Source organism: Eretmochelys imbricata, chromosome 11, assembly GCF_965152235.1.
Source record: "Eretmochelys imbricata isolate rEreImb1 chromosome 11, rEreImb1.hap1, whole genome shotgun sequence".
NCBI lineage: Eukaryota > Metazoa > Chordata > Testudines > Cheloniidae > Eretmochelys > Eretmochelys imbricata.
In genome coordinates this window covers 68,846,261-68,870,615 of record NC_135582.1, presented here as the reverse complement: position 1 = coordinate 68,870,615, position 24,355 = coordinate 68,846,261, and the positions used below count along the sequence as shown (strand labels likewise).

At 42.8% G+C, this 24,355-nt stretch overlaps 2 protein-coding genes across 2 annotated transcripts; both read right to left on the bottom strand.

The window, feature by feature from the left end:
• Window positions 1-1,539: 1,539 nt before the first annotated feature.
• On the bottom strand, window positions 1,540-7,825 carry LOC144272497 (putative methyltransferase DDB_G0268948). Its single transcript, XM_077830587.1, has 6 exons — window positions 7,715-7,825; window positions 7,321-7,481; window positions 6,621-6,834; window positions 3,243-3,343; window positions 2,696-2,833; window positions 1,540-1,657 (listed from the first exon to the last, which is right to left on the bottom strand). The coding sequence occupies exons 1-6, from the start codon at window positions 7,823-7,825 to the stop codon at window positions 1,540-1,542; spliced, it is 843 nt and encodes a 280-aa protein (XP_077686713.1).
• A 6,532-nt stretch (window positions 7,826-14,357) lies between these two features.
• Window positions 14,358-19,456, bottom strand: LOC144272473 (putative methyltransferase DDB_G0268948). Its single transcript, XM_077830549.1, has 6 exons — window positions 19,346-19,456; window positions 18,952-19,133; window positions 18,268-18,481; window positions 15,789-15,889; window positions 15,241-15,378; window positions 14,358-14,448 (listed from the first exon to the last, which is right to left on the bottom strand). Exons 1-6 carry the CDS (start codon window positions 19,454-19,456, stop codon window positions 14,358-14,360), a joined length of 837 nt encoding a protein of 278 aa, XP_077686675.1.
• Between the last annotated feature and the right edge of the window lie 4,899 nt (window positions 19,457-24,355).

Here is a 24,355-nt window from a genome sequence, read left to right as displayed (position 1 = left end):
CTTTACATGTTTTGCTGAATGACAGGGGTGGCCATTGGCCCCTTGCTGTCTCAGGCATCTGCAGGAAGAGTTATCTGGACCAGATGACTTTTTTCAATGGCCTTTGTGTGAGTGGAGTGTCCTTGATAGGCCATCAACACATAGCTATCTAGCCCTGATGTAAATCTATCTGGAGGGTGTCACCCAGGAACAAATCACATGTTGGAGATACAAATACATACCAATATTCATAACTTTAGATACAGTGATTTAATCAGGAAAATCATACTCAATAGATTGTAACTTTTCCATGGACACCTTACATGATACACTTTGTGCAAGATCTGTTGCAATTAGGTAACAGTGGCAATATCAATGATATAAATGGTCATCTTTAATCATACAACATCACAGCCCTCTTGTCTGGAGCTCCAGGCACACACTTCCTGTCACTCTCCCTCTCTCCACACCCCTGGAACAACCAGCACTTCCTCTTCCTGGAACAATCAGCACATCCTCTGCTGCAGGCAACGTTTTAAAGGGGCCATGTTCTCTAAACCCTGCATCAAGTGCCAGCCTCAGAGGGGGAGGTCACTGGACAGGTGGGCTGGAACCAAAGGTGGAGGAGAATGGGTACCACTGCATAGATTCCAAAACCATCCTGGGCAGTGACATGCCAGCAGGGTCACAGCAACACATCCAGGTCCAGGAAGAAGACTCAAATTTACCAGACTTGTAAATGTGTTGTAGCTGTAAAGTTTATTGCACTTTAGAGACTGTTGCATTGCCATTTCCTCACAGTGCTTCTGCTGTGAAGTGTTCTTTAATGTCCAAAGAAATGCTTTTGGTGTATGTAATCATCCCTCCCCTGTTCCTTCTGGATCCAATAAAATAACAGCAGTTCTGAAATGCTAAACTGAGGAACAGCTCAGAGAAGATCCTAAAAGAGAATGTGTCCCTTATCCTGTTTTCAGTAGGGGAAAGTCATCTCATGCAAAGAGCCAGAACAAAATAGGGATTAAGCAGTTCACAGGCTTTGTGCTGACTCCCTGTATAATTTCACCCATTGGGACTATATATATATTTTTTTTAAATGGACAGATTTATGAGAGTGGTACATGAGAAGCTGAGACATTGCCTCACCATGGGAAGCCAAAAAATACTACAGCACATCAGATCAGTGGTCCATCCTTTCTAGTAGCCTGCTTCCAGTAGTGGCCAGTATCAGATCTCTTCCTTCAAAGTTTCTGCAGGCGTTTAATAATTTCATCACCCATTTTTGAACACTTTTGTCTGCTATATCCTTTCTGAAGCAGAATGCCCAGGATTGAGCACAGAGTTCATAGGGAGGCTGTATTACTTTCAACCCCACTCCTCATGCATCTTAATATTTTGGTTGCTCCCCTCCACTGATGCCGAGGTCTCTCTCTGGAGCCGAAATGATTAACCTGGAACCCAGCAATGTGTATGAGTAGTTCAAATGATCCCTTCCATGGTGTGTTACCTTGTCTTTATCGATCTGGTTATAAGTAGATACCAAAATCGGGATTTTTCTTCTGGCTATTGGGTCATTGCTGGATTTTCCATTCGTCGCCCCTTGCAGCCTAGAACACAAACACTCCTTATCCTAATCTCTACCTGGGTTTCATTAGAGCAAACTCCCATTGTGTCCAGGAACCTGAAACAAGAAATGGAGGAAGGGTCACTTACTTTCTCAGTGCATAGACAGACTCCTGTCCTACCAGAGGCAGAGGTGACAGCCAGGCCAGTTCTTAGCACCGCAGCCTAAGAGCTTGTCTTCACTACTGCGCTACATCGGCGCAGCTGCATTGATCAGCTGCGCCAATGTAATGCGCCTGGTGAAGACATGCTATGCCAACGGGAGAGCGCTCTCCAGTCCACATAATCACTCCACCTCAATGAGAGGTGGAAGCTGTATCAGTGGGAGATCGTCTCCTGCTAGCAGCGTGGTGTGGACACCGCTTTAAGTCAATGTAACTTATGTCACTTGGGGGGTGACAAGCCCTAAGACATACCTGTCCCACCAAAAAACATTCTACTCTTATCGTAAAAGGATACACAAAAGGTACTTCAGGAGAAGTTTACTATGTCTAAAGCAGTTTTAGCACATTACCTGTGCCAGTCACTAACCGTAATTACTGAGGACCGTATGGTAGGCTGCCCATTTGTGAAACTTTTGGTGTTACTGGGTTTGTAGAAAGAGACTGAAGGCACCATATAGCCCAAGAGATTGTGGTTTATTGGGTATAAGATGGAACTAGAAGCTCAAGCTCTTAATATTTTATTCCTTTGCTAATTAAACTTCAGGATGTCCCAGAAGGAAATACTCAGTATCAAGTACCAGAAGGAGGAAATTAGCTAAGCTGCCTATTTTATGAAGTATCAAGCTAGACTTCACCAGTGACAGCAATGCACATAGGGGATTCTGGCAGAAATACTGGGCCACATCCCCAGCTGGTTTAAGTTGGCATAGCTCTATTGAAGCTAATGGGGCTTTGCTGATTTAAGCCAGCTGAGGATCTGGCCCATAAAAAGCCACACTCACAATAGTGACCCAGAGCAAACAGGGCTGCACCAGTGCAATGACTGCCTCCCCGTCCCCCCAGCATTGGAGGAATTGTTGCAACCTCACTCTTCACCTATGTCATACAAGAGAGCTACCCATATTCTGCTCATTTTCTTAAATTGTTTTTACCTTTGTTCAGTTTTTTGGAGCAGGGATTTTGCTGCTTCAGGGTCGCTCCTCAGAAAGGCTTGATACATGGAGAGGGACTGGAAGAACCCAGTTACTCCCGCAACAGACATGGGAATTTTGTCTAAGATCTGGGTAACTCTGCAAGAGTGGGAAGAAACCAGAGCATTGGAGAAGTAAGCCTGGAGGGTAATGGAGCTATGCTGATTTATACAAATGAGGATCTGGCTCACATAGATTATTAAGATGTGGGGCATGATCTGTTATCCCTTCCCCTTTTTGGACATTTGTTTATGGGGAAACCTCTCTCATTTGATGAGGAGGCCACACAGATGAACCAGACAGACCAGACACTGTAGATCTGTTTGAAGGACATTGGACCAAATGATCTCAGTGCTACCATCTAGCCTTAAACTCTATGAATCTTCTGCAACCTGCAGTCTCAAAGTGAAGACCAATGAATGCCGCCCAAGTGCCCAGTATTCCACGGCTCACACAGCCCACAATGCAAGAGATTACATAAAATTCAGTTTTGTCCTTGTCGTCTCACCTCTGCTTGTCCTGAAAAGGCACAGACTCAAACACCTCTTTATACTCTGCAAACACAAGTTTTACTTTTTCATCTGCATATGCAAAAAGCAGGTCCTTGGTCTCTAAAGTCAGAACAGAAACAGCAAAAATGTTATGTACGGCCTTGATCCTCCACTTCATCTGAGCTGCACTCTCTGATTCAGGGCTGCCCGGCTTGAGGGCCAGTTAGAGCTACACAGGAGAATAATGGAATAATACAGACCCTTCAGACTTCCCTGATACTTAAAACTCACAGAAGTTTTGTGAATGGACTACATCTGAACAATTTTATTTTGGGCTTAATGGTCATTCCCTATTTCCCCCCCACCCACCCCTCCGACCACCCTCCCATTATTGTTTGTGTGAATAATTTGAACAACTGTATTGTCAAGCTTGAACTAAACAAAAGTATTGTCAGTGTTAGGCCTCATTCTGGAAGCTCTAAAAAGCAAGCTTTGCAAAAGGAAGCTAAGATTTGTGGTCAAAACGCGCTGCCACTAGATAACAATCTATGCTGACTTCTATGTGGTAAAATAATCTATAAAACAATTGGCTACAAGGAGATAAGTAAGCATAAATTATACAGTCAAAGCGACAATGCTAACCACACTGAAAATTTGGCCTACCCTAATTGGTTGGTCTGTTTTAAAACACGGCCAACAAATCAGATAAAAAGTACTAAAGCATGGGGCTGTGTGTGTGCTTCGGTCATAAGGGAAACCTGACCCACGCTCCCTGAACCAAAGGGATGTGCACCTCTTGACTGTCTGTACCTGGCCACTGTAGAAAACAGCCAACTGAAGGGTAACATATTTTTGGACAAATGCAGGGTAAGTTTATGGAGTAAAGAAGTCTGGTTGCTCGAGCTAAATTGATCTCACGTTTGTATCGACATTATAGTGTTAAGAATAGTAGTAAGTAGCTGATAAATAATCACTTTACATGTACTTGTGCTGGTCTTCAGTATAACTTGCCATTTATATTAATCCTTATTCAGTGTTGGTCTTTATTCCTGCTTTTCTTATTTTGTCTGTGTTGCCTTTATAGTCAAAAGTCATTACAAACCTTTTTTGAGGAATAATCAGTAGTTTTAATTTTTCTTATACGGACACTACTCTACCTCATTACATCTTGCTGGGTGGTGGGAAGCTGCGATCACTCAGTGCCCAATTAGGGTCCTGACGCGTGCCTCCTTCTTCCTTTCTCTCCGCAGTTTGTACTAGACAGAATCTCTTTCTGCTGGCGTGGTATAGTAATGTTCTTTTACAGAGAATATCCACGAAAAACCGCCCTACTTCAAAATGGCAGATAAAACCTCTTCCATTGTTCTTACTGGGACTTAGGCAATAAGGCTGACCTCAGTTAAGACGCCATCTATCAAAATGATCACTATCCACCCAAAGAGAATGAAGCCACCTCAGGGAAGATGGTGGCCACCTGTGCCATCAGGAGGCAGACAGGAATATTGTGACGACCAAGTGAATGGAGAGAGCAGCCATTTTTGTTCAGGCTTCATGCAGCCTTGCTCTCATTGAGAGCAATGGGAGAAAGATACCCTTCTCAAAATGGCCTAACTGAGTGACACTATGGAGGTAGGGGAAAACAGAAAGCTAACATGTCTTTACAATCAGTTTAATCTAAAGAGACCATAGCATTATAATGCCTTAGTCAGAATTCTTTGGGTATTACATGGTATCAATAGAGGACAGAATTAATGTTTTTTGGGTACCTTACCTGAGTCATTTCCTTACCTTAAGGAAGGTAAGTCTAACAATAACTCTGAATGTCCTGGTTTGTAATACTTTATTGGGTGATAATTACAACAGCGACTAATGTATTTTATCCCAAGTTATTCATATGTACTCTGAGCCATACCTCAATGTGAAGGTAGTTTTTGTCTGGGAATGGGTTTTATGTGATGGAAGCTGCCTGAACACAAGCCAGCCTTCCCAAATGTACCACATCACCTGGCAGCGTTCCATAAGGGACAGATCCAAATCCCAGTGGAGTCAAATGACTCTTGCATACTTCCATGGACTTTGGCTCAGGCCCTACATACAACCCCAAGGCTACATTAAAAGAACATTATCCAAGATACAAAGTCAAGCACTCAAAGTTAAGAAATGCCAGAATTAAGGTTGTTTGTGTAACCTTAATTTGTCTCCATCGTACACCTTCTCTATGATATAGTCTTTAAGTTACATGACTGGATACTAGTTTTTCCACAGGCCCTCTGACAAACTCAGTGAACAAGTTGGACAATGCTCACATAATGAGTAGCTATTTAATATTTTGCTTTATCCTGATTGTCCAACGTGTGGCCTCATGCCTTATTTCCTGCATACTATTCAAACCCTGCCATGCACAGTTAGAAAACACTATAATGTTTGAGTGCTTCACAAACATTAAACATCCCAGCCTCCACCCCAAATCTCCTCATTCCACCTCAGACTTCTCGCACCTGCTCCCCCATCTCACTCTCAGGCACCTTGTCCCACTCCCCTTGCCCAACCAGTGCTAGCTGCTACCGTGTAGGCTGCTGTATGCCCCATTACCCTTTTCTCACTAGATCTCAGTCCCAGACTCCCAGCCCTCCCCAAGCTCCTTGTCCCAATCTACTTCCTCTACCTCCACAACCATGACTCATGTCCTCTCTGAATTGAGCCAGGTTGCTTCCTGCTCATGCTGCCTGGGCATAAGCAGGGCACCACTGAAGACAGTGTCCCTGCGGTGAGAACTGGTGCCCAGCACCACAGTGACCTGCAGCAGGGAACATCCAGCTCAGCCCGAACAGCTTCAGGATGGAGCATACTCAATTGCTGTGTGGGGATGGTGCATTCACAGTCTGTGGGCGAGCACCAGGAGCTGTGAGGAGCTGGAGCATGTTCATTGCAGGTGGAATCTTTGGAAAATTTAGCTGCCAAACCCTCTACTGACAATGTTCAAGCTGAAATTTTTCAAAGAGTTATAACTCAGCCACGTTTGGGTGGTTTTCCCATGGGGAAAAAAAATCGGAAGGCACATCCCTCGCACAACCGCTCTGCAAATTCCAAGCTCTGCTCCAGAGCGCTGAGGAGCTAGAACTTCTCAACACAATGGGTATAAGAATTTGTTTTGAAATGGGCAAAGGCACCTATTAGTCTCTATTTCTGTTTTTTGGAAATGGCTGACTGTTTTTGCTGTGGCAGACAGGCAGAAAGGAAAATTTCAGCCCAAACGCTTAAGGTCTGGCAAAATTGTAAACAGCTGAAAACAGGGTCTTATACTGGAAAGTGTCTGGCAACCTTAAAATATACTATACACTTCCTGCCATATGGAGTGTCTTTTTTTTCAGAAGAGGATTGTTTTCTTCTCCCACCTCAGTGAAGATTTCTGTAAGCCTTTCCGAGCAGTCTTTATAGTGCATACTGAAGTCTGTAGTGTAGGTGCTAAGGGCGACACAGCCATGTGGCCTGAGAACTCGATCCACTTCCTTCATGAACCTCGGCACATCAAACCAGTGGACAGCTGCAAAAGCAGTAATAAGGTCCACGGAACCATCCTCAAATGGCAGCTCCTCTGCAGGGCACACACTATAAAGGGAAACAGGGAAGATATTTAAATTGGGAAGAAGGAGTCGTCTCTACTGGGGCCTGATGTGCATGAAACTTGTCAGGTGTGGACGCTGCTGAGAGGAAATGTGGTGTTGTTGAAAATCTGACACTGAAAAGCCTCACTTTTTTGTTCCCTTGGAACTGAAGAGCGGTTTGGCCCAAGAATGTCAACCCAAGTTTTCAAAATCGGAGCTCCAAAATCCATATTTCGGCATTTAATTAGGAGCGGCCTGATTTTCAGAAGCCGAGGACCTGCAGCTCCTGCTGACTTTCAGATGGAGTCGTGAGTTCTGGGTACTTTGTGAAAAGCAGACCAAATATGTTTGAAATCAGGCACCTAGAAATGACTGACCTTGTTTGAAAATGCTGGCCTGTATCTGTCCTGTTCACGAAGTGCTTGCTTTGTGCAAAGGTCAGCACTCTGGATACACCCAAAGGGAAAGCATCCTTTTATGGAACACTTACTGGTAAGAAACATTTGGGAAGGAGGCAGCTTGTTTGGCTGCCTCGATTTGAGCTTCACTGATGTCTGTTCCAACCACCTTCTCAAAATGAGCTGCAAGTACGCGAGTGCTTTGTCCCGACCCGCAGGCAACATCCACTGCCAGCCGAATGGGGTTTACTTTCTGAGGAGAGAACAGACACGTCTCTGCAAGCGGAGCACAAATTCTTATGAAGGTCCAAATCTTAGTGTTCTTTATGCCCCTATATATGTACCCAGTCCTAGTCACAGAGTAAAGACTCTGATTCTCCAGGTAATTAGAGTAATTTCTGTAATATCCTATTGGTTTCACTCCTACTGTATTCTATAGGTCTTCTCCACAGTATTCTCAGCCTAGGGCCTGACAGGGTCACTTACCTTTTCTTCCAAGTAGGAGAAGATGAGACTTTGGAGATTTTCAGAGGGAGAGAATCTGTATTTTTGAGAGGAAACTGCATGATGTTGTGCCTCAAACAAATGCACAGCCATGTTCCAGCAAACTGGCACCTAAGGCGATTAGGCAAATTCACTTTGTTACATTAGCCATGTGATGGGTTGGATCACAAAAACCCCCTGGTGACTGCCACCTGATGTGCTTTGATTACCTCTGAGACTGTTTTCCCTGCCAGCTTATGACTTCAGTGCCCTGCTTGGTTTGAGCCAGACACGCTTGCCTGCTGCGCAAACAGCCCCAGGTCTGAAAGACATCCCCCAACTGCTGCAGGCTTAACTGAAAACAGCTTAAGAAGTGTTCCTGTCTCTAACACTCAAATGCCCAGCTCCCAATAGTGTCCTAACCCAAAATAAATCTGTTTTACTCTCTATAAAGCTTATACAGGATAAACTCAAATTCTTCACCCTCTATAACACTGATAGAGAGATATGCATAGCTGTCCCCCACCCCCAGGTATTAATACATACTCTGGGTTAATTAATTAGTAAAAAGTGATTTTATAAAATACCAAAAGTAGGATTTAAGTGGTTCCAAGTAATAACAGAGAACAAAGTAAATTACCAAACAAAATAAAATAAAACAAAACACGCAAGTCTAAACCTAATACAGTAAGACAATGATTACAGATGAAATCTCACCCTCAGATATGTTCCAGTAAGCTTCTTTTGCAGACCAGCCTCCTTCTAGTCTGGGTCCAGCAACCACTCACACCCCCATGGTTACTGTCCTTTGTTCCAGTTTCTTTCAGGTATCCTGTGGGGGTGGAGAGGCTATCTCTTGAGCCAGCTGAAGACCAAATAGAGGGGCCTCCCAGGGGCTTAACTAGACTATCTCTTGTGGGTGGAGACCCCCTCCTCTCTCCCATGCCAAATCCAGCTCCAAGATGGCATTTTGAAATCACATGGGCAAGTCACATGTCCATGCATGACTGAGTTCCTTACCATCCAGGCCACATTCCTGAGAAAACTCAGATGTGGATTGACGTCTCCAAGTTCATTGTTAGCTTAAGTGTTTCTTGACTGCGCACTTAACTTGCAAATTCCTTTCTAAAGAAGCTGACCAAATGCTTTACTAAGGCTACTTAAAATTAAACAAGTACGCAGCCAATATTCATAACTTCGAATACAAAAATGATACATGCATAGCAATAGGATGAATATACTGAGTGGATCAAAACCTTTGCAGAGATATGTTACACGCACATGTAACATAAAACATATTTCAGTTATGTCATATATACACTCATAAGCATATTTAGATAAAGCATTATGGGGTGCAACATCACAAGCCGTAAGATCAAACTCCACTGACTATGTAATTAACTCAATTAAATATTACTCAAGTTACGTACTGAAGTTCTAACCCTTGGAATCAGTGAAGGGCAAAGATACTTCTTGTTAAATATGGATCAGTGAACTTGCTTTTCAAGTGTCTTTGTCTTGGGTATAGGTGGTAAATGTAAAATGCAGAATACAGGGGTTTGTGGGAGGAAATACGATGTGGGCCAGATCATCTAGTGCTACAAATCAGAAGGGAATGGGCTATGCTGATTTGGACCAGTCGATTATCTGGGCCTATGTTTACAGCAGGGCTGGTCAAAATATGTCAAATTATTTTTTGTCAAAAATACCTATTTTTAACTGACAATTTGTCAAAAAACAGTCACTTAAACATTGCAAAATGTGGCATTTTCTTTTTTTGTTATTTTAAAATACGTTTTACTATTAATTTTTTGTTTTTTCTTATTTTCTTTTACCTTCTCTCCTCCCTTTTTCCCCTCCTCACTCATTTTTGAAAATTGTCTCCCTCCCGCCTCTGAAATAACTGTGGGGATGGGGGAATAAGGGAAAGAAATCCCCCCGCCCCCCCCCCCCCCAAAAAAATGAAAGTGACAAAAATACCTGGAAAAATATTTTAAAATTACAAAAACATTTTAGCAAAAACTAAAAAGGGGGCATTTCAGTAAAATGAGAACAACCTTTCAAATTTCATTCTGGCTTGTTGAAGCTGTTCCACTGTGTATAAGCAATTCAATATTCATTGGGCCACACAGAGAGAGCATAAGAACTACTACTGTATATAGCCTAGTGGTTTGGGCACTCACATGGGAGACCCTTGTTCAAATCTCTGCTCTGCCTGTTTTAAGGGATGGCAGCCTGGGTCCCTCAAATGCCGGGTGAGTGCCAATCAAGCAGGAATACTCTGTGGCAGCTGAGTTCCACAATTGGACGGGATAGCCAGGTCTGAACAGTTTATAGTCCCAAAGACATTCATATCTCATGAAATAACACTGCCTATATAATCAGTGGTATAACTGCATAATGCAAAGTCACTGGGCATATCACATTCTCTTTAGAAAAAAGATCTGCTGAATAAAAAAACCTGTACATTATGCAAAATGATAAAACTTTGTTCTATATCCAATCTCGATACCAGAAAGCAATATCATTTCATTTACTGATATTTACATCCGTCTCAGATAGAAACTAGGATAAGATACAGAAATAGATACTGTGTATCCTCCCCTGTTATCTTGGTTATTAGGCTTTTCCCCCTATATCTAACAGTGAAGAAATTTAGCAATAGCCAGATTTTCCTTCTGGGCTGCCAAAAATGTCTTCTTGTGGAAGAGGCATTGTGACGGGTTTAAGTCTGCTACTGCCAAAAGGCTGCTAGCAATAGCTGTCAACCAAAGTACCTTGCCATCTCTGTGTACATCCATACATTATAAGACAGCATTAATCTAAACATCTTTGCCTGTCTCTTCAGTGCATTCTGTCACATTTTTGCATAAGGGGACTTCTGGGTAGGTTATTTGTCTCCACATCAGATTTCTCTGGACAATATTTGACTTTGAAGTTAAACTTAGCTAATTCTGCAACCCACTGGTGTGCTATGGCATTCAGCCTTGCAGAGAGAAAAAGGGGTTGATATCATTATAAACCATGTCCACAAAGGATTGTGTGTAGTAGAGGTTGTTGGAAAACTTGTCAGTTACAGCCCTTTACAAAGTCTGAAACTCCAGCTTCCCGTATCTGAATCTGTCATGGGGACAGGGCGCAGATGAATACATCAAGGAAGATGAGAGTTTAAGATCTCTAGGCTCAGCTACGATGGGACTGGTATCAGTACCCTGAATATTGTAGAATAGATAGTACCATTCTGTCTCTAAAAGATTTCAATTTATTTCAGTTCTTCATGCTTTTATTGTCAAAACCACAGGGACACGGAAAGAAAAACAGCTCAGGAAGCAGAGTAAAGGACATAGAATTATAACAATTTATAGGAGGTAAAAGTTAGGGCTGAGCCACCATCATTTGCCCACTGGACAAAAACATTTTCAGTCAATTGTTTTGCAACCCCTAATTGTGCATTTCTTTCACAGAGATAAAAACTTCTCAACCTGACAAGCCCTGCCAGGCACAAGTTAGCATATGAGAAACACCAAAAGAAACTGTGAAGCAATCAAAGGAAACGTACCTTGTATCTGAATGTCACTGAAACAGATGGATTCCCTGCCCAAGAAGAAAGAACTCCTGCCGTAGTTGACGAATTAGCGGTAATCTTTCTGCAGCCTGGGGGAAGCCAACCTGTGAACCCAGAAGCTTTGATTTGTTAACGCCCAGGTCAGCTGAGCGCAATCCATTGTTTTAGAAACTTGAGAACAGAAGATTCCATTGGCTGCTGGTTTTCAGCTGAATAAATATAACCAATCAAATGCATTTTAAGAACTGGCCAGTAGAACTCTCATTTATGATGTTTCTTCTCTTTCTTGGAAACCCTGTGTCAGTTAGACCGAGACATCTCTTTATCGAGATGTGTTTCTCGATAGTTTAAAGTTTAACACTGCCGAGACAAAGTTTAACTCTGCCGAGAATTTTACAGTAAATATATTTTATAGTATGATTTTGACTACTTCTGAGTTTTACAATGAGATTTGCATTTGGAACCTTACATAGAATTAAGTTTGATGAATGCAAAAGGATACTGTGAGGTACTTGTAGGCTTTAATTGTTATTCCTTTCCTCACTCTTGGGTGTAACAGTCCCCTAGAGATGTGAAACTGAAAAGCTTTTCCAACCAGTTACCACACTTTCTCTACGGAAAAGTTCTTGTTTCTTTTGGAGCACCTGGTAATATGCCTCTGCTTCATGTCAATTGCTGTGCGTGTGGTGCCAGCCTCTGGGATTTCTGTGAAGTTCTGTTATCTCCAATAAGACGAACGCCCAGGAATGATGGATGGGGCATTATTTTATTCTGCTCTTTGGGAGATTAAACGTATCTAGGGAAGCATGGTACTTTCTGGGAGCTGATATGTTACCTTTGAAATCTGGATGTATTTTACTACATACAAAAAAGAAAGTCACTGAAATGAAAGGGAGATTTTCCTGACTATGGGAAAGATTTCGGAACATAAATTATCTATGCCACCTCCACACGTTCTAATCAGTGTACTCAAATTGCAGCTATTTTAAGGGAATTTCGATTTTCCACAAGCTTACTTCAGTGCATCGGATGAAGTGAGCTGTAGCTCACGAAAGCTTAGTCTCTAAGGTGCCACTAGTACTCCTTTTCTTTTTGCGAATACAGACTAACATGGCTGCTACTCTGAAACCTTACTTTAGTGAGATCACTTTACATTGTTGCAGCAAATACTGGAGTTTGGTTGGTCATTTTTTGGGTCAGGCAAACCACTTCAAACAAAATGGGAAAATCTTGGCCCAGAACTCATACTGAACTTTTAGGGGTAGAAAAAGTCTGGTTGACTTTAACACACCCCCTCCCCTGCCCCACATCTCTGCGCTTTCTGGTTTAAGCCAAGAGTGGAAGTGAAAAGAAATATTGACAAAAGGCTGCTCTTGAATTCCTGGTCTGGGCATAACCAGGACCTGCTGGAACTCTGGCAATTAAAAGGCTGCATTAGTGACAAACAGCTAACAAATGAGTGGTTAAAAACCTAACAGGCCGTCAGCCTCTTCTTCTCCTTCACACCCCTCCTTAGGATCTACCCCTGCCAAATCTGCCAGTGATTGCTGGCTGGAGGGCAGGTGACACTTCCTTTAGCTTTTTTGTTTTCAAATCACATCTGCTTAATTTTAAGCACCTAAATAATCCCACTGAAGTCATGTTAGTGAAGTTAATTATGTCGGTAAGTCTTTGCAGGATCAGAGCCCTAGACTGTCAGGTGTTTGGGGCAGGACCAGGCCTTCGTATGCGTGTGTTCAATGCCTGGCACAACAAGATGCTACCGGAATATTAAATACAATCATAATAAACTGCCTGAGAATGTCGTGACTGTTGTTCTGCATTTGTACAGAACCTGGCACGATGAAATTCTGGTCTATGAGCAGGACTCCCAGGCACTATGATAATACAAATAATTAATCATACTAATAACCACCAGCTTTAAGGATGATCTTCACTGTAAGGGGGTGAGTTCCATCCTTAGGTAATGTCTAAATCTGAGCTGGAGGGCTAATGCCCAGCTTGGAGACATACCCCCTCTAGCTCTGATCGAGGTAGTGCACTAATAATAAAGTGACAGCAGCGGCATGAGGAGTGGGAGGGACTAGCTGCCCTAAGATCCCACCTGAGACCCTAGGGATGTACTAAGGGCAGCTAGCTCCTCCCGCTGCTTGTGCTGCCACGGCTGCACTATTTTCAGTGGGCTAGCTCAGTCAGAGCTAGCGTGGGTATGTCTCCTCAAGCTGGGAGTCACCTCCCACTAACACGGCTGCTACTCTTTAACCACAGAATTAATGGGAGTGACTTACAATTGCTATCTTAGACACTTAGGGCTGGATTTTCAAGTGCTCAGCACCCACAAATGGAGTCAGATTTTCAAGAACGCTCATTCATGGCCAGATTTTCACACGGAGCTAGGCACCCAAGGTGCTGAGATTTCTAGAAAATCCCGTCAGTTATTTTGGTGCCTAAATGGAAGGCAAGTTCTTCTGAAACTCTGGCCTGTAATAAGAAGTTCTGTAATTGGCATGTTTGGGGCTGGTCTCTTCTTCACTTCATGTGGAGCGCAGACAGTAATACTGATCGACCTGGAACAACTCTTGGAGGGCTTTGGTTGAAAGATGCCTGTAACGTATTATTCCGAGAACTCTACAACATTATTGCTGTTCCTATTTGCTTACCCCATTGACAGGGAATTACATATAGCACTTGATCTTGCTGCAAGCTATTTTTACTCAGTAGGACAATAAAGCCCTCCAAAAATCTCTCAGCTGTTAGGGGACATGATGTTTATTGCATATTCCAGATATGAGTCAATCTCTGCAGCCTTCTATGTGGCAAAGGGTCCTTGATTGCTTCCAATGCCTGTTGAAGGGACGCTGGACAGAACACCGTGCTTTTCCTCTTTAAATAGGAAGCAACCACCCCGTGAAAGCCCTTCTAATATTGGTACTATTTGATATCGTGCTTCCTTTCTCTCCCATTGAAGAGGATGGGAGTTTTGCCATGGACTTTATTGAACGGTGATAACATCAGTTACAAGTAGATACCAAAAAATCGAGATTTTTCTTCTGGCTATAGGATCATCGCTGGATTTTCCATTCATGGCCCCTTGCAGCCTAGAACAGAAACACTCCTTGTCCCAATCTCTACCTGGGTTTCATTAGAGCAAACTCCCATGGTGTCCAGGAACCTGAAACAAGAAATGGAGGAAAGGTCACTTACTTTCTCACTGTATACATTGACTCCTGTTCTACCAGAGGCAGAGGTGACAGCCAGTTCTTAGCACCACAGCCTAAGACATACCTGTCCCACCAAAAAACGTTCTACTCTTATCGTAAAAGGATACACAAAAGGTACTTCAAGAGAAGTTTACTATGTCTAAAGCAGTTTTAGCACATTACCTGTGCCAGTCACTAACCGTAATTACTGAGGACCGTAGGGTAGGCTGCCCATTTGTGAAACTTTTGGTGTTACTGGGTTTGTAGAAAGAGACTGAAGGCACCATATAGCCCAAGAGATTGTGGTTTATTGGATATAAGATGGAACTAGAAGCTCAAGCTCTTAATAGTTTATTCCTTTGCTAATTAAACTTCAGGATGTCCCAGAAGGAAATACTCAGTATCAAGTACCAGAAGGAGGAAATTAGCTAAGCTGCCTATTTTATCAAGTATCAAGCTAGACTTCACCAGTGACAGCAATGCACATAGGGGATTCTGGCAGAAATATTGGGTCATATCCCCAGCTGGTTTAAGTTGGCATAGCACTATTGAAGCTAATGGGGCTTTGCTGATTTCAGCCAGCTGAGGATCTGGCCCATAAAAAGCCACACTCACAATAGTGACCCAGAGCAAACAGGGCTGCACCAGTGCAATGACTGCCTCCCCTTCCCCCAACGTTGGAGGAATTGTTGCAACCTCACTCTTCACCTATGTCATACAAGAGAGCTGCCCATATTCTGCTCATTTTCTTAAATTGTTTTTACCTTTGTTCAGTTTTTTGGAGGAGGGATTTTGCTGCTTCAGGGTCGCTCCTCAGAAAGGCTTGATACATGGAGAAGGACTGGAATAACCCGATCACCCCAGAAACAGACATGGGAATTTTGTCTAAGATCTGGGTTACTCTGCAAGAGTGGAAAGAAACCAGAGCATTGGAGAAGTAAGCCTGGAGGGTAATGGAGCTACACTGATTTATACAAACTGAGGATCTGGTTCATGCAGATTATTAAGATGTGGGGCATGATCTGTTATCCCTTCCCCTTTTTGGACATTTGTTTATGGGGAAACCTCTCTCATTTGATGAGGAGGCCACACAGATGAACCAGACAGACCAGACACTGTAGATCTGTTTGAGGGACATTGGACCAAATGATCTCAGTGCTATCGTCTAGTCTTAAACTCTACGAATCTTCTGCAACCTGCAGTCTCAAAGTGAAGACCAATGAATACCGCCCAAGTGCCCAGTATTCCAAGGTTCACACAGCCCACAATGCAAGAGATTACATAAAATTCAGTTTTGTCCTTGTCGTCTCACCTCCGCTTGTCCTGAAAAGGCACAGACTCAAACACCTCTTTATACCCTGCAAAGACAAGTTTTATTTTTTCATCTGCATATTCAAGAAGCAGGTCCTTGGTCTGTAAAGCCAGAACAGAAACAGCAAATATGTTATGTAAGGCCTTGATCCTCCACTTCATCTGAACTGCACTCCCTGATTCAGGGCTGCCTGGCGTGAGGGCCAGTTAGAGCTACACAGGAGAATAATGGAATAATACAGACCCTTCAGACTTCCCCACACATAATACTCGCAGAAGTTATGTGAATGGGCTACATCTGAACAATTGTATTTTGGGTTTAATGGTCATTTCCCTCCCCCCGACCACCCACCCATTATTGTTTGTACTAGACCGAATCTCTTTCTGTTGGTGTGGTATAGTAACGTTCTTTTACAGAGAATATCCATGAAAAACTGCCCTACTTCAAAATGGCGGACATAACCTCTTCCATTGTTCTTACATGGGGCTTAGGCCATAAGGCTGACCTCAGCTAAGATGGCCTCTATCAAAATGATCACTGCCCATGCAATGAGAATGAAGCCACCTCAGGGAAGATGGTAGCCACCTGTGCCATCAGGAGGCAGATAGGAATACAATGACGACCAAGTGCATGGAGACAGCAGCCATCTTTGTTAAGGCATACTGTAGCCTTACTCTCATAGATACCCTTCTCAAAATGGCCCCCTAACTGAGTGACATTATGGAGGTGGGAGAAGACAGAAAGCTAATATGTCTTTACAATCAGTTCAATCTAAAAAGACCATAGCATTATAATGCCTTAGTCAGAATTCTATGGGCATTACATGGTATTAATAGAGCACAGAATTAATGTTTTTTGGGTACCTGGCCTGAGTCATCTCCTTACCTTAGGGAAGGTAAGTCTAACAATAACTCTGAATGTCCTGGTTTGTAATACTTCATTAGGGGATAATTACAACAGCGACTAATGTATTTTATCCCAAGTTATTCGTATGTTCTCTGACCCATACCTCAATGTGAAGGTAGTTTTTGTCTGGGAATGGGTTTTATGTGATGGAAGCTGCCTGCACACAAACCAGCCTTCCCAAATGTACCACATCACCTGGCAGCGTTCCATAAGGGCCAGATCCAAATCCCAGTGGAGTCAAATGACTCTTGCATACTTCCATGGACTTTGGCTCAGACCCTACATACAACCCCAAGGCTACATTAAAAGAACATTATCCAGGATACAAAGTCAAGCACTCAAAGTTAAGAAATGCCAGAATTAAGGTTGTTTGTGTAACCTTAATTTGCCTCCACCGTACACCTTCTCTATGATACAGTCTTTAAGTTACATGACTGGATACTAGTTTTTCCACAGGCCCCCTGCCTAACTCAGTGAACAAGATGGACAATGCACACATAATGTGTAGCTATTTAATATTTTGCTTTATCCTGATTGTCCAACGTGTGACTTCATGCCTTATTTCCTGCATACTATTCAAACCCTGCCATGCACAGTTATTAATTTCTGTGTGGGATTGTCTGTGTTACTCACCACTATAGTGTTTGAGAGTTTCACAAACATTAAAAATCTCAGCCTCCATCCCCAAGGTCCTCATGCCACCTCACAGTACCCCCTCATCTCACTCTTGGGCATCTTGTCCTTCTCTCCTTGATAACCAGTTCTAGCCACCAGCCTGTAGCCTGCTTTATGCCCAATTATCCTGTTCTCATTGGCTCCAAGTCCTAGACTCCCCGTCCTCCTCAAGCTCCTTGTCTTAATCTACTCCCTCTACCACCACAACTCATGTCCTCTCTGAATTGAGCCAGGTTCCTTCCTGCTCATGCTGCCTGGGCATAAGCAGGGCACCACTGAAGACAGTGTCCCTGCGGTGAGAACTGGTGCCCAGCACCACAGTGACCTGCAGCAGGGAACATCCAGCTCAGCCCAAACAGCTTCAGGATGGAGCATACTCAATTGCTGTGTGGGCGAGCACCAAGAGCTGTGAGGAGCTGGAGCATGTTCATTGCAGATGGAATCTTTGGAAAATTTAGCTGCCAAACCCTCTACTGACAATGTTCAAGCTGAAATTTTTCAAAGAGTTATAACTCAGCCACGTTTGGGTGGTTTTCCCATGGGGAAAAAATTGGAAGGCACATCCCTCGCACAACCGCTCCGCAAATTCCAAGCTCTGCTCCAGAGCGCTGAGGAGCTAGAACTTCTCAACACAATGGGTATAAGAATTTGTTTTGAAATGGGCAAAGGCACCTATTAGTCTCTATTTCTGTTTTTTGGAAATGGCTGACTGTTTTTGCTGTGGCAGACAGGCAGAAAGGAAAATTTCAGCCCAAACGCTTAAGGTCTGGCAAAATTATAAACAGCTGAAAACAGGGTCTTATACTGGAAAGTGTCTGGCAACCTTAAAATATACTATACACTTCCTGCCATATGGAGTATCTTTTTTTTTCAGAAGAGGATTGTTTTCTTCTCCCACCTCAGTGAAGATTTCTGTAAGCCTTTCCGAGCAGTCTTTATAGTGCATACTGAAGTCTGTAGTGTAGGTGCTAAGGGCCACACAGCCATGTGGCCTGAGAACTCGATCCACTTCCTTCATGAACCTCGGCACATCAAACCAGTGGGCAGCTGCAAAAGCAGTAATGAAGTCCACGGAACCATCCTCAAATGGCAGCTCCTCTGCAGGGCACACACTATAAAGGGAAACAGGGAAGATATTTAAATTGGGAAGAAGGAGTCGTCTCTACTGGGGCCTGACGTGCATGAAACTTGTCAGGTGTGGACACTGCTGAGAGGAAATGTGGTGTTGTTGAAAATCTGACATTGAAAAGCCTCACTTTTTTGTTCCCTTGGAACTGAAGAGTGGTTTGGCCTAAGAATGTCAGCCCAAGCTCCAAAATCCATATTTCAGCATTTAATGAGGAGCGGCCTGATTTTCAGAAGCCGAGCACCTGCAGCTTCTGCTGACTTTCAGATGGAGTCGTGAGTTCTGGGTACTTTGTGAAAAGCAGACCAAATATGTTTGAAATCAGGCACCTAGAAATGACTGACCTCGTTTGAAAATGCTGGCTTGTATCTGTCCTGTTCACGAAGTGCTTGCTTTGTGCAAAGGTCAGCACTCTGGATACACCAAAGGGAAAGCATCCTTTTATGGAACACTTACTGGTAAGAAACATTTGGGAAGGAGGCAGCTTGTTTGGCTGCCTCGATTTGAGCTTCACTGATGTCTGTTCCAACCACCTTCTCAAAATGAGCTGCAAGTACGCGAGTGCTTTGTCCCGACCCGCAGCCAACATCCACTGCCAGCCGAATGGGGTTTCCTTTCTGAGGAGAGAACAGACAAGTCTCTGCAAGCGGAGCACAAAGTCTGATGAAGAGCCAAATCTTAGTCCTCTTTACACCCCTGTACACATACCCAATCCTAGTCACAGAGTAAAGGCTCTGATTCTCCAGGTAATTAGAGTAACGTTTGTAGTATCCTATTGGTTTCACTCCTACTGTATTCTATAGGTCTTCTCCACAGTATTCTCAGCCTAGGGCCTGACAGGGTCACTTACCTTTTCTTCCAAGTAGGAGAAGATGAGACTTTGGAGATTTTCAGAGGGAGAGAATCTGTATTTCTGATACAAAACTGCATGATGTCGTGCCTCAAACAAACGCACAGCCATGTTCCAGCAAACTGGCACCTAAGGCGATTAGGCAAATTCACTTTGTTACATTAGCCATGTGATGGGTGGATGAAGTGAGCTGTAGCTCACGAAAGCTTATGCTCAAATAAATTGGTTAGTCTCTAAGGTGCCACAAGTACTCCTTTTCTTTTTGCGAATACAGACTAACACGGCTATTACTCTGAAACTTGTCAAAAAACCCCTTGTGACTGCCACCTGATTTGCTTTGATTACCTCTGAGTCTGTTTTCCCTGCCCGCTTATGACTTCAGTGCCCTGCTTGGTTTGAGCCAGACACGCTTGCCTGCTGCGCAAACAGCCCCAGGTCTGAACCACATCCCCCAACAGCTGCAGGCTTATATGATAGATGCAAAATGATACATGCATAGAAATAGGATGAATATATTGAGTGGATCAAAACCTTTGCAGAGATATGTTACACAGCATATGTAGCATAAAACATATTTCAGTTATGTCATATATACATTCATAAGCATATTTCCATAAAGCATTATGGGGTGCAATATCACAAGCGGTAAGGTCAAACTCCACTGACTATGTAATTAACTCAATTAAATATTACTCAAGTTACGAACTGAAGTTCTAACCCTTGGAATCAGTGAAGGGCAAAGATACTTCTTGTTAAATATGGATCAGTGAACTTTGCTTTTCAAGTGTCTTGGTCTTGGGTATAGGTGGTAAATGTAAAAAGCAGAATACCGGGGTTTGTGGGAGGAAATATGATGTGGGCCAGATCATCTAGTGCTGCAAATCAGAAGGGAATGGGCTATGCTGATTTGGACCAGTCGATTATCTGGGCCTATGTTTACAGTAGGGCTGGTCAAAATGTGTCAAATTATTTTTTGTCAAAAATACTTATTTTTAACTGACAATTTGTTAAAAAACAGTCACTTAAACATTGCAAAATGTGGCATTTTCTTTTTTTGTTATTTTAAAATACGTTTTACTATTAATTTTTTGGTTTTTCTTATTTTCTTTTACCTTCTCTCCTCCCTTTTTTCCCTCCTCACTCATTTTTGAAAATTGTCTCCCTCCCGCCTCTGAAATAACTGTGGGGATGGGGGATTAAGGGAAAGAAATTCCCCCCCCCCAAATGAAAGTGACAAAAATACCTGGAAAAATATTTTAAAACTACAAAAACATTTTAGCAAAAACTAAAAAGGGGGCATTTCAGTAAAATGAGAACAACCTTTCAAATTTCATTCTGGCTTGTTGAAGCTGTTCCACTGTGTATAAGCAATTCAATATTCATTGGGCCACACAGAGAGAGCATAAGAACTACTACTGTATATAGCCTAGTGGTTTGGGCACTCACATGGGAGACCCTTGTTCAAATCTCTGCTCTGCCTGTTTTAAGGGATGGCAGCCTGGGTCCCTCAAATGCCGGGTGAGTGCCAATCAAGCAGGAATACTCTGTGGCAGCTGAGTTCCACAATTGGACGGGATAGCCAGGTCTGAACAGTTTATAGTCCCAAAGACATTCATATCTCATGAAATAACACTGCCTATATAATCAGTGGTATAACTGCATAATGCAAAGTCACTGGGCATATCACATTCTCTTTAGAAGAAAGATCTGCTGAATAAAAAAACCTGTACATTATGCAAAATGATAAAACTTTGGATATAGAACAATCTCGATACCAGAAAGCAATATCATTTCATTTACTGATATTTACATCCGTCTCGGATAGAATCTAGGATAAGATACAGAAATAGATACTGTGTATCCTCCCCTGTTATCTTGGTTATTAGGCTTTTCCCCCTATATCTAACAGTGAAGAAATTTAGCAATAGCCAGATTTTCCTTCTGGGCTGCCAAAAATGTCTTCTTGTGGAAGAGGCATTGTGATGGGTTTAAGTCTCCTACTGCCAAAAGGCTGCTAGCAATAGCTGTCAACCAAAGTACCTTGCCATCTCTGTGTACATCCATACGTTATAAGACAGCATTAATCTAAACATCTTTGCCTGTCTCTTCAGTGCATTCTGTCACATTTTTGCATAAGGGGACTTCTGGGTAGGTTATTTGTCTCCACATCAGATTTCTCTGGACAATATTTGACTTTGAAGTTAAACTTAGCTAATTCTGCAACCCACTGGTGTGCTATGGCATTCAGCCTTGCAGAGAGAAAAAGGGGTTGATATCATTATAAACCATGTCCACAAAGGATTGTGTGTAGTAGAGGTTGTTGGAAAACTTGTCAGTTACAGCCCTTTACAAAGTCTGAAACTCCAGCTTCCCGTATCTGAATCTGTCATGGGGACAGGGCGCAGATGAATACATCAAGGAAGATGAGAGTTTAAGATCTCTAGGCTCAGCTACGATGGGACTGGTATCAGTACCCTGAATATTGTAGAATAGATAGTACCATTCTGTCTCTAAAAGATTTCAATTTATTTCAGTTCTTCATGCTTTTATTGTCAAAACCACAGGGACACGGAAAGAAAAACAGCTCAGGAAGCAGAGTAAAGGACATAGAATTATAACAATTTATAGGAGGTAAAAGTTAGGGCTGAGCCACCATCATTTGCCCACTGGACAAAAACATTTTCAGTCAATTGTTTTGCAACCCCTAATTGTGCATTTCTTTCACAGAGATAAAAACTTCTCAACCTGACAAGCCCTGCCAGGCACAAGTTAGCATATGAGAAACACCAAAAGAAACTGTGAAGCAATCAAAGGAAACGTACCTTGTATCTGTATGTCACTGAAACAGATTGATTCCCTGCCCAAGAAGAAAGAACTCCTGCCGTAGTTGACGAATTAGCGGTAATCTTTCTGCAGCCTGGGGGAAGCCAACCTGTGAACCCAGAAGCTTTGATTTGTTAACGCCCAGGTCAGCTGAGCGCAATCCATTGTTTTAGAAACTTGAGAACAGAAGATTCCATTGGCTGCTGGTTTTCAGCTGAATAAATATAACCAATCAAATGCATTTTAAGAACTGGCGAGTAGAACTCTCATTTATGATGTTTCTTCTCTTTCTTGGAAACCCTGTGTCAGTTAGACCGAGACATCTCTTTATCGAGATGTGTTTCTGGGAAACAAAATTTAACTCTGCCGAGAATTTTAGAGTAAACATATTTTATGGCGTGATTTTGACTACTTCTGAGTTTTACAATGAGATTTGCATTTGGAACCTTACATAGAATTAAGTTTGATGAATGCAAAAGGATACTGTGAGGTACTTGTAGGCTTTAATTGTTATTCCTTTCCTCACTCTTGGGTGTAACAGTCCCCTAGAGATGTGAAACTGAAAAGCTTTTCCAACCAGTTACCACACTTTCTCTACGGAAAAGTTCTTGTTTCTTTTGGAGCACCTGGTAATATGCCTCTGCTTCATGTCAATTGCTGTGCGTGTGGTGCCAGCCTCTGGGATTTCTGTGAAGTTCTGTTATCTCCAATAAGACGAACGCCCAGGAATGATGGATGGGGCATTATTTTATTCTGCTCTTTGGGAGATTAAACGTATCTAGGGAAGCATGGTACTTTCTGGGAGCTGATATGTTACCTTTGAAATCTGGATGTATTTTACTACATACAAAAAAGAAAGTCACTGAAATGAAAGGGAGATTTTCCTGACTATGGGAAAGATTTCGGAACATAAATTATCTATGCCACCTCCACACGTTCTAATCAGTGTACTCAAATTGCAGCTATTTTAAGGGAATTTCGATTTTCCACAAGCTTACTTCAGTGCATCGGATGAAGTGAGCTGTAGCTCACGAAAGCTTAGTCTCTAAGGTGCCACTAGTACTCCTTTTCTTTTTGCGAATACAGACTAACATGGCTGCTACTCTGAAACCTTACTTTAGTGAGATCACTTTACATTGTTGCAGCAAATACTGGAGTTTGGTTGGTCATTTTTTGGGTCAGGCAAACCACTTCAAACAAAATGGGAAAATCTTGGCCCAGAACTCATACTGAACTTTTAGGGGTAGAAAAAGTCTGGTTGACTTTAACACACCCCCTCCCCTGCCCCACATCTCTGCGCTTTCTGGTTTAAGCCAAGAGTGGAAGTGAAAAGAAATATTGACAAAAGGCTGCTCTTGAATTCCTGGTCTGGGCATAACCAGGACCTGCTGGAACTCTGGCAATTAAAAGGCTGCATTAGTGACAAACAGCTAACAAATGAGTGGTTAAAAACCTAAAAGGCCGTCAGCCTCTTCTTCTCCTTCACACCCCTCCTTAGGATCTACCCCTGCCAAATCTGCCAGTGATTGCTGGCTGGAGGGCAGGTGACACTTCCTTTAGCTTTTTTGTTTTCAAATCACATCTGCTTAATTTTAAGCACCTAAATAATCCCACTGAAGTCATGTTAGTGAAGTTAATTATGTCGGTAAGTCTTTGCAGGATCAGAGCCCTAGACTGTCAGGTGTTTGGGGCAGGACCAGGCCTTCGTATGCGTGTGTTCAATGCCTGGCACAACAAGATGCTACCGGAATATTAAATACAATCATAATAAACTGCCTGAGAATGTCGTGACTGTTGTTCTGCATTTGTACAGAACCTGGCACGATGAAATTCTGGTCTATGAGCAGGACTCCCAGGCACTATGATAATACAAATAATTAATCATACTAATAACCACCAGCTTTAAGGATGATCTTCACTGTAAGGGGGTGAGTTCCATCCTTAGGTAATGTCTAAATCTGAGCTGGAGGGCTAATGCCCAGCTTGGAGACATACCCCCTCTAGCTCTGATCGAGGTAGTGCACTAATAATAAAGTGACAGCAGCGGCATGAGGAGTGGGAGGGACTAGCTGCCCTCAGATCCCACCTGAGACCCTAGGGATGTACTAGGGGCAGCTAGCTCCTCCCGCTGCTTGTGCTGCCACGGCTGCACTATTTTCAGTGGGCTAGCTCAGTCAGAGCTAGCGT

Coding starts and splice junctions, on each gene's coding strand:
- LOC144272497 (XM_077830587.1), bottom strand. CDS start 7,825: ATGGCTGTGCATTTGTTTGAGGCACAACATCATGCAGTTTCCTCTCAA. Junction 7,482..7,714: donor TCTCCTACTTGGAAGAAAAG/GTAAGTGACCCT, acceptor TTCTCTCCTCAG/AAAGTAAACCCCATTCGGCT. Junction 6,835..7,320: donor TTCCCAAATGTTTCTTACCA/GTAAGTGTTCCA, acceptor TTCCCTTTATAG/TGTGTGCCCTGCAGAGGAGC.
- LOC144272473 (XM_077830549.1), bottom strand. CDS start 19,456: ATGGCTGTGCGTTTGTTTGAGGCACGACATCATGCAGTTTTGTATCAG. Junction 19,134..19,345: donor TCTCCTACTTGGAAGAAAAG/GTAAGTGACCCT, acceptor CCGCTTGCAGAG/ACTTGTCTGTTCTCTCCTCA. Junction 15,379..15,788: donor CCTTTTCAGGACAAGCGGAG/GTGAGACGACAA, acceptor CCACTCTTGCAG/AGTAACCCAGATCTTAGACA.